This window comes from Aplysia californica, unplaced genomic scaffold (genome assembly GCF_000002075.1).
Source record: "Aplysia californica isolate F4 #8 unplaced genomic scaffold, AplCal3.0 scaffold00164, whole genome shotgun sequence".
NCBI classification, from domain to species: domain Eukaryota; kingdom Metazoa; phylum Mollusca; class Gastropoda; order Aplysiida; family Aplysiidae; genus Aplysia; species Aplysia californica.
Window position 1 is genome coordinate 321,846 of NW_004797434.1, and position 9,945 is coordinate 331,790.

Below are 9,945 nucleotides of genomic sequence, written 5' to 3' on the forward strand. Positions count from 1 at the left end.
GTGCACCCCTCCGCCCTCTCATTTTCCACGCCCACTCCCATACCGCAGGCACTCACACACCGCACACACATACTCACATACACACTCATTCACTCACACACACATACACACACACATACACACGTACCTAATATGTAAACACACACACACACACACACACACACACTACCCCCCCCCCCCCCACCCCACCCCACATACACACATACCCCACGTACAGACACGCACGCTCTTACACATATATTTAACGCTTTGTTTTGCCTGTAAACAAAATGTTAAAAGACATGGTTTTTCAATAGCAGCTGCCCTCAAAGCCTATACGATTTCAAGTGCGCTCTTGGAAGAAATAAAGGCAAACAATCGACCGGCAATTGTTAACGACACTGCATCTGGAAATGCACCCTTTGAAATACATGTCATGTTGTCATGATCCGTGTGCTTTCTAAACAATTGATTACTAGATCTATTAAATATTTTTTTTGGCTGTATGCTTTTCTGACTTTTCTGTTTGCCCGTCTCTTTGTCTTTTTTCTTCTTCTTTTGTTTTGGCAAGTGTTTTAGAGCTTTCGCAACCTCGAAACGTCATCTGAGCGTGCAGGACACATAAATCATTTTCAGTTTGGTAGAAACTTTGAATTTTGCCAGGGTGGCGGTCGAAGCTAACTGTTATCGATTTTAGGACCACCAAGGGATCTTTAACGTGCGCAACTTGCATGTGGGACTTCAGAAATTGTTTGCCGTTATCCGAGAAGTCTAGGTCTTTGATCTTACCTACCATAAGATCGGGGTGTGGCTTAAAGACAACAGTAAGATGAAGCCAAGGCTGCAGAAAGAGTCAGAAGCCCCGAGAAGGGGGCAAAGGATTGGGGGGGGGGGGGAGTGGAGGCGAAAGCAGGCGTCAGAACGTTGTTAGAGAGCAGGAAAGAAGGTGAAAGTAGAACATTTTAGAGAAGAACATTTTCCGTCGCTGTCAGGTTTCGAACCCGGGACCTATCGAATAAGAGACGAACACTGTAACCTCTAGACTACAAGAGCCCCCCCACCCCCTTCCTCCTTTTGTTTGTCTATGCGTCTCTCCTATTGCCAACCGATCTGTCTGTCAATTTGTTTGCCTATTGGCTTTCGTCTTATGGGTCTGCCACTCTGTTTGCATGTCTGCCTGCCTGTTTTCCCTATCTGCTTAATGCAATACATGCATCTGATTCTGTGCTTGCTTTTCTGTGAGTAAGCCATTTACTTGCACTCTCCATTCTTAGCCAGGGGCCAGGGCTAACCCGGCTGTATTGAACGATTTTGATAGTGATCATTTTGGCCAGAATATTTCAGTACTATTTCGTATAGGCATCCAGTGATTATTCGTGCTTTTGCGTCTGTGTATACACATGTATGTGTATGTGTGTGCGTGAGAGAGAGAGAGAGAGAGAGAGAGAGGGAGAGAGAGTTTGTGTTTGTATGTGTGAATTTTCGTGTGTATTACTGTGTGTGTGTGCGTGTAATATGTGAGTATGCATGCCTGCGCGCGTGTGTTTGTGTGTGTGCGAGAGTTCACGTGTGTGTGTATGTATGTGTGTGTGTTTACATTGCTGCAGCAAATTTCCGGTGCACCCGTTTTCGTCCCACACCTTCGTTTTACTATTCGTTTTCGTCCCACTTTCTTCAGCCGCAATTCTACTCGCAATGTAATCTTAACAATTACCGTTCGATCCCTATAATCGACCCCCCCCCCCCCCCCCACTCTCTCTCTCTCTCTCTCTCTCTCTCTCTCTCTCTCTCTCTCTTTCTCTCTCTCCCTCTCTCTCTCTATCTCTCTCTCTCACCCAAACCCTGTGTGTGTGGTTGTGTGTGTGTGTGTGTGTGTGTGGTTGTGTGTGTGTGTGTGTGTGTGTGTGTGTGTGTGTGTGTGTGTGCGCGCGCGTGTGTGTGTGTGTGTGTGTGTGTGTATAATTAACAATGTTGAATTTGAAATCTCTATTGTTACGTTTCAATGTATTATTTTGATGTCTAATCTTTCTAGTGTTACATTCATTCCCTAGTCTATCTTGATGTTGAACTTTCTATGCTGAACTTAATTTGACTATGTTGAATATTCTGTTATCTTTTATTTTGAATAATCTAGATGTATTTTTTTTTATCAGAAAAAGGTGTATAAGTAATTGAAGCAATGTGTGATAACAACAGATATGACAAAAACAGGTACGAAGAAATTCAAATTTGGAAATAGTTGGACGAAAAGGGGATTCCACCCAAATTTATATGGAGATAAGTAAAATGCAAGGAGCTTAGAACTTACTTTTAATCTCCTTGATAAAATGCTATCTTATCTTATCTTATCTTATCTTATCTTATCTTATCTTATCTTATCTTATCTTATCTTATCTTATCTTATCTTATCTAGGCAATTAGCTCGAATCGGTCCAGCGGTGAAACTGTGGAAGAGTAAAGTGTGAAATTTCACCTTTGCAACTAGGGTGTAGAAAAGGACAGTGAAGAACCCAAACAACTCTAAATCCGAACGAGGGAGAGAGAGAGAGAGAGAGAGAGAGAGAGAGAGAGAGAGAGAGAGAGAGAGAGAGAGAGAGAGAGAATGGACGGGGGAGAATGCCATTGCATCTATAAAATTACGTTAATTGTTTCCTTCAACTCGTTTCCACTAGAGAAGAAATTTTTTTATCGTAAAACCCTACACCTATAGTTGTTAGAAACTACGCGTCAGCCGACTGTACAAGGAAGGAAATTCAGTGATCTCTTCAAGCTCATGATAGTAGTAGGCTTCGGCTGCCACCCGGGCAGAATTCAAATTTCTTACCAAACAGAAAATGTTTAATGTAGGCCTATCGCGCGCGCTCATATGATCTTATTATGCAGTTGCGAGCGCCGTAACCCCCTCCCCCCCCCCCCCCCCTCCCCCATTTTTTTTTTAATTCGTAAAAGCTTGTTCTTGTTCTTGTTAAAATGACATAGAGAATTAACGTATTAACCTATGCCGTGGGGGGGGGGGGGGGGGGTAAGTGATTAATGTGAGGTAAAATAATTCATTAGCTCATCACGAAGACTTCTTTTTTATGTGGAGAGACACCAATTCTATTAATTCCTGAGGGGGAATTGGGTACAATAACAGGTACAATAAATACATAAATTAATGGAAATGTTACTTTAGCGGCACGCGCTACACAAAATGATATAAATATTTCTGATGACCTTTAAAGACTGTACAGCCAGAATGCCGTATGAATACGATCAGAATATTGATCATGTACCAACTTTACTTTTACTTTTCCATCCTGTTGCCGTTAGGAGTCGAGGTGAGATGCAGTTTTCTATGGTAGACCAGCTCCGCAGCTCTTTCAATTGGGATACATTGTATTATGATTTCTCAGAGTTTCCTTGACACCCTCAATCCACCTTTTGCGTGGCCTTCCTCTTTCTTTATAACCTGAGTGCTTGGTGTTATAGGCTCTCGAGGCTGACTGGCTTGGTGACACACGTAACAGGTGGCTAAACCATTCTCTGTCTTTCTATAAAATGCAGATTGAACTCAGTGCCAAAAGCTGCTCTTAATTCTTCATATCTCTGCTTGTCTCGTCTTGTGGTGACAAGGGTTTTGCAGAGACATTACTGATTATGCATCTAGCTTTAAAGTCATTATTGTTAACAATTGTTCATTTATACCTGAATATGTTGGCTGTTGGTCTGTTTGTGCGAGTTAGCTTTCATAGTTAAAATGTACTATTCATACATAGTTATAATGTACTAGTCCTACATAATTTTAGTGTGCGTGGCAGAGAGAATGTGTAGGAGAGTACAATTAAAAGGCACAGACAAGAAAATGCGCGATGAGAGCTGTTTGTGTGGTTGTTTGGTTGTTTGGGTGTGTGGGTGTGTTGGTGTGTCTGTGTGTGTGTGTGTATGTGTGTGTGTGTGTGTGTGTGTGTTTGGGTGTGTGGGTGTGTTGGTGTGTCTGTGTGTGTGTGGGGGGGGGGGATTCCTAATAGAAGCAATTGCCTGGAAATACGGACTGAGACGTATTTACAATACATGTGTTGGATTTGTTTTATGGCTACCTCGGTAAAGTAGGTCCCACGTTTTATATAAATCCCATTTCCAATTCTCTGTAGAGTAATAAGCAATTTTCTTTATTTAAAAAAAATTATGATCGTATTTAGCTTGGGGCAGCCTGTACCAGCACGGGTTACACATTATGAGATGGATCAGATCATTCCACTGTTTGAGATACTGTTAATAAAACACCCAAAAAAATACCAGGTGGCGATATTTATACATTCGTATTTTACACTGTTTTTGTGACACACTTATTTTTAAAAATAAAACGAAGGAAAAGCGTTAGATCTAGAGACATTGAACATAAAAATTGAAGCAACGGAAATGTGGTTTCGTAGGAGACTGATGAGAATATTACGTTGGGAGGAAAATAAAATAATGAGGTAGTGCTTGAAGAAGCCCACGTGGGACGCTCAATGATGAAAACAGTCAGGAGAAGACAAAATGCAGTTTCTGGGACACTTGAATAGACATATAAGCTCTCAATGGCAAAAATGAAGGCAAACTGAACTGGCGTTAGTAGGTTTAGTAAGGTTTTACGGCACTCGCAACTGCATAATGTCATATGGGCGGGAAGGGGTGGATATCAACAGAGAAGTCCAAACGGGGGATCAGGCTTACTCTGTTCACCTCTCTCGCCTCAACAGCACAAAGTCTGCTTCGACTATCAAGGGACCCGGGAAATAGCAGTTCACAAGAGAAGGACAAACATACAAATGAAGAAGAGGAAAAAATGACGATAATAAGGATGAGGAAAGAAAAAGCAGCAGTTCCCCCTACGTTGCTCCGGCACAGTATGAGAATGACAGTGATAAATCAGCCCATTTACAATTCTACTGTGCGTAAGAACATGCAAGAGAAGATCCAGGGCAACTTACTTGGGGAGCCTAAACAGATGGGGTGACGGGGAAGGAACAGGATAAAGTAGTTCTTTATACAGCATCCGAGCAAAGAAATGAATGGAGAACCATGATCGCCGACGCAGATCTGGCATTTGCTGATAAGGAGTAGCAAAGACTGTTCTAAAGAAATTTCCTTCCGAGAAGCGACTCAAAACGTTGGCAACAGCACCAGTGGAAACATGTATTATGATTATTATGATTATTAATTATAACTTTATGCTAAAAAAAATATTAAAAAACAGAAACAATCCAGTAGTGAACAATCCAGTAGTGTATTCTCTTTGGTTACAGTAGGCATACTTGTCCGTTTCTTTTTATTTAAAAAACAACAACTAATGTACGTGTTTTACGCCCTTATCGACACAATTTAGATCAGTTAGGAGGTTTTATTTGAGCCTTTCACGGCCAACACGAGCTGAGAGGGATACAACGTTCCTGAAGAGATATGGATATATTCAGCGTAATATCCTCCCCACACGGGACGGGAATTGAACTCAGGTCTTCTGCATGCGGAGGCGAAGTGCCTAACCGCTACACCACAGACGACCGTGGACTTCTTTCCTGTTCTCACTTATGAGATAAGCAGTTTAACACCATACCGAAAAAAGGAAGAAAAAAAAGCCTGCAAAACTACCCCCTCCCCGCGCGCCAATCCAAAAAAATGGGCCCTTGGCTCAACGTAGTATATTACAAACAGCAAACACCCCATGTGATACAGAGTTGGTTGAAAAATAAACTGCTTATAGCTCCCCTCTCTTTTCTCGCCCTGACCTGTCACCAGTAAGGATAGGATGTTCATGGCGACCTCCAGGTGCTTTCCCACGAAAGGTAAGCCACATAGTCCAGACCCTAGTCGATTTTATGTGAACATATTATTACTTCGTGCTTCGTTCAAATTTTATTGGTAATATTTCTCACAACCGCACATTTTGGTTTTAGCCAGCGACTAATATTTTCTTGAGAAAGGCCTCTTTCCGTGACTGTAAGAGAGGAAGCGTTGATGATAAATTAGATAAATACAATGGACAATACGAAAAAAAGGATATTAAACCGGTTAAAGTAAAATTTTGACAACTATTCTTGAAAAATTCTTTCTCGCGGTGCACTGCACCTGATTTCGTCCCACATCTTCGTTTCACTACCCATTTTCGTCCCGCTTAATTTTGTGAGCCACAAATGTTACCCTTCTTCATCCTACATTTGCAACAACACGTAACTGATTACCATTCGATACTAATAATATTTCTCTCTCTCTCTCTCTCTCTCTCTCTCTCTCTCTCTCTCTCTCTCTCTCTCTCTCTCTCTCTCTCTCTCTCTCGATTACTTCCTCTCTCTCGATCACTCTCTCTCTCACTCTCTCTCTCTCGATTTCTCTCTGTCTCTCTGTCTCTCTCTCTCTCTCTCTCTCTCTCTCTCTCTCTCTCTCTCTCTCTCTCTCCTGTCTCTCTCTATCTCTCTCTCTCTCTCTCCGATGCGCGGGTGTTGTGATATTCTGAGATGCAACGTACTGTATCTCTGCTGTCTGCTGGAAATATCATCCTATCATCTCATGAGACACTGGTTGATTGACTGTAAACAATGTGCAACGTTTTACTCTAGACTTGTATCCGATTTTAACAAGAGTTTTGTTACAATGCTTATCAAAACTGTCTTATCAAAGACAATTATTCTGCAAACTTTTACCCCAAACTTTCACCCTGCACGAAATCATATTTCCACTTCCCTGTTGATGTGATTATGAACTATGGATTTTCTATTTTCTCAGCGCATTTTATGGTCATTTTGGAATCGTAGTGGTAAGTGCAATAACGTATCGAATCAATGTGGGACGAAACAGGGTACGGTGAAATCACAGAAATGAAAATTGTGCGACGAAAACGGGTTCTCCCCTTTCGCGAATGACTACACGGTGGCTTATAGTGACCCCACTAAAGTGGAGATCCCGCATGCACGTACTTGGTCAAGTAAGTTCCGCCCAATGGTGACGGGGGAGGGGTGGGGGGCTAAAGTTTACTTTACCGATAAGCTCCTGTAAAGAATTTGGATGACGAAGACTGAAATACGTTTTGTGCATTTCTGATAGTTTGCGGTCTTCGGGGCAGCTGTTCAGCTCTGAAAGAGCGTAGTTCCATCGTTTGGGGTTCTAATGGTGAACGTTCTTCCTTAAAACGTCAATCTTGATCAAAGCGTCAATCTTGATCAAAGCGTCATTCTTGATTAAAGCTGCAATCTTAATTAAAGCCTCAATCTTGACTAAAGCATCTATATTGATCGAAGCGTCAATCCTGATCAAAGCATCAATCTTGGTTAACGCGTCAATCTTGATGGGGTGTGGCTAAGAAACTCCCTTTCAAACTCTTTAGAGGGACACATTCTGCCCGACCAGCAGCAGGGCAAATACAAGGTTGCAGCACATTCATTGGAATCGTCATAAACAAATTAAAACACGTATTTGCGTATTTCATGGGGTGCATGTTGTTGGCTGTTTTGTTGTTGTTGTTGTTGTTGTTGTTGTTTTTGTTGTTGTTGTCTTACGTTTTAGACAAAGAAAAGGGAACTGAAAAATCTGTATGAATTATAAAGTTAAGCTTCTTCTTTTTTAGCCTACCCGAAAACAGCGTGTGACAGAGTTCAAGTTTGGTCGAAGGACCTCCATGGGCGACCTAAATGAGTTAAATACTCACGTTTAAGTACATGCTTGTCCACAAAGTAGTACTGCCATTTACATAATATACGTATGATATCATATGTGAGAGTGAGAACGGTCATGAGAGCAGAAGTGTGTGAGTGAGTGAGGGTGTGTGTCGGGGGGGAGAGAGAGAGAGAGAGAGAGAGAGAGAGAGAGAGAGAGAGAGAGAAAGAGAGAGAGAGAGAGAGTATGTGTGTGAGTGAATGCGTGTGTGTATGTGTTTGTGTTTGTGAGTCTGTGTGTCTGTGTCTGTGTCTGTGTCTGTGTATGTGCGTGCACGTGTGCTCTCAACTTCTTTTTCGTTATCTCAACTGTATTTAGAAGGCTTCAGCTACAAAACTCTGTAAATTGTAATGTGAACTTTCATGGACACAAAGTTTTGTTTTAAGCTTCACTAAAGCTCTTCTAATTTAGTCACGCATCGTCTTTTCCTAATAACCAGCGCCACCACAACTACAACAACAACATTAACTACAGCAGCAAATACAACAGCAAATACAACAGCAAATACAACAGCAAATACAACAGCAACAACAACAAAAACCACAGGAGCATCAAAACGACATGGTCGTCCGTACCGAACGGAAAGTTTTTAAAAAAGTTAATCAAAGAAAACTGTTGCTCTCTACAATAACGCTTCTCTCTCTCTCTCTCTCTCTCTCTCTCTCTCTCTCTCTCTCTCTCTCTCTCTCTCTCTCTCTTTCTCTCTTTCTCTCTCTCTCTCTCTTTCTTTCTTTCTCTCTCTCTCTTTCTCTCTCTCTCTCTCTCTCTCTCTCTTTCTCTCTTTCTCTCACTTACTTACTCTCCCAATCTCCCTGTCTCTTCTCTGTCTCGCTGTCTCTGTCTGTCTGTCTGTCTGTCTGTCTGTCTGTCTGTCTGTCTGTCTGTCTGTCTGTCTGTCTGCCTGTCTGTCTGTCTGTCTGTCTGTCTGTCTGTCTGTCTGTCTATTAGGCTCAGGTGATGAAGACAAACAGAATGACTTTTTAAAAAAATAATAATTATATATAACATTTATATAGCGCATTTCCAAAAAAAGTAGCTCAATGCGCTTTACATTGGAATACCCATTTTTCAAAAACCTTTCTTACTACTTCCTTTCTTCTCAAGCAATATACATTAATGCACACACACACACACATACACACACACACACACACACACACACACACACACACACACACACACACACACACACACACACACTATCGGTTAAATTAATGCTTATACTCAAATTAATTCTTAACCGTGTAAGTGGATGTTACCGATTACAAGTATTTGGGGGCCTGTTATTTTTTCCACGTAGTCTGTGTCGGATTAATATCTTACCCCGAAGCCAGGCCTGAAGCATGACATTTTACGTTCATAATCGAAAAATGATCTCTACCTTTATTTGCTTTATTCAATCCTTCGTTCAACTGGGGATATCTGCACGTTTACGGTCATAACCCCACCCCGTTTGTCCTCAACGAAATTGAAGTTCCCATTTATCCATTACCCTGGCTTACGGGTTGAAACTGTACAATGGGGTATACACCCTCTCCACTACATCTTTTGAATCTAAATCAGTTTGACCTAGTTTGGTCCGATCTTTGACAAACAAACGTGTTTGCTCTGAAAACGACATTTGCGTGCGATCAAGTAAAGCTGAACGCGAAAGCCTTCGCTAAAAGTCAAATCGAGGTGAATGGCAGGAGAGTGGGGTCGGGAGGTTAAAAAGGGTGCCCAAACGGCACAGAGTAATATAGAGTGGCGGGGACGTGTTGTTTTTGCTCATGCCAATTTCAAAAGTATGCCCTTTTCTTTTGAGTTATTGCAACTCTATACAAATGTAATATCATTATTGTTTAAGAATAACGACAAAGGAGATGACAATGAAATAGCAATGACCCAGAAGGTCATCGAAGGTGAAAGTTAACATTTTCATAGCTTCCAGCAATTGATTGTAATTCGACAACAAGCGAGTGGGGCGGAGGCTACAGACCAGATAAAAGTAGGTTGGATGAGTGGGGGCCTTATTTATTTACTATAGACTTTATATGAGCGGTAACCTGCTCAAGTCAGGCAAATATGCTACTGGATTTTCGGTAATACCCAGTGCACACTGGCAATCGGATTCATAGTTTGGTTGAGTAGTGTCGGGCCTAGCCAGATTTCCCTTCATGGATGAGGTGAAAATTATCATTTTGGCACAGTACGACAGAATTCAACTAAATTTCCCTCTGGGATAATAAAGTATTATCTTATCTTATCTTAAATTTGACTGTGGCCTCCTGAATCAAACGCTTTTGTTCTCTCTCT

At 41.6% G+C, this 9,945-nt stretch overlaps 1 protein-coding gene across 2 annotated transcripts in view; it reads left to right on the forward strand.

Annotated features, from left to right (window-relative positions):
- Positions 1-9,945, forward strand: part of LOC101846133 (beta-1,2-xylosyltransferase RCN11) — a 60,656-nt gene that overhangs the window by 13,478 nt on the left and 37,233 nt on the right. Inside the window, exon 1 of one of the 2 annotated variants that reach the window (XM_005097791.2) lies at positions 5,738-5,786. The exons of the other annotated variant lie outside the window; for it this stretch is intronic. Coding sequence (XP_005097848.1) covers positions 5,750-5,786 — 37 coding nt within the window. The 5' untranslated portion in view covers positions 5,738-5,749. Of the gene's footprint in view, positions 1-5,737; positions 5,787-9,945 lie in introns of those variants that run through there. 2 annotated transcript variants of the gene reach the window in all.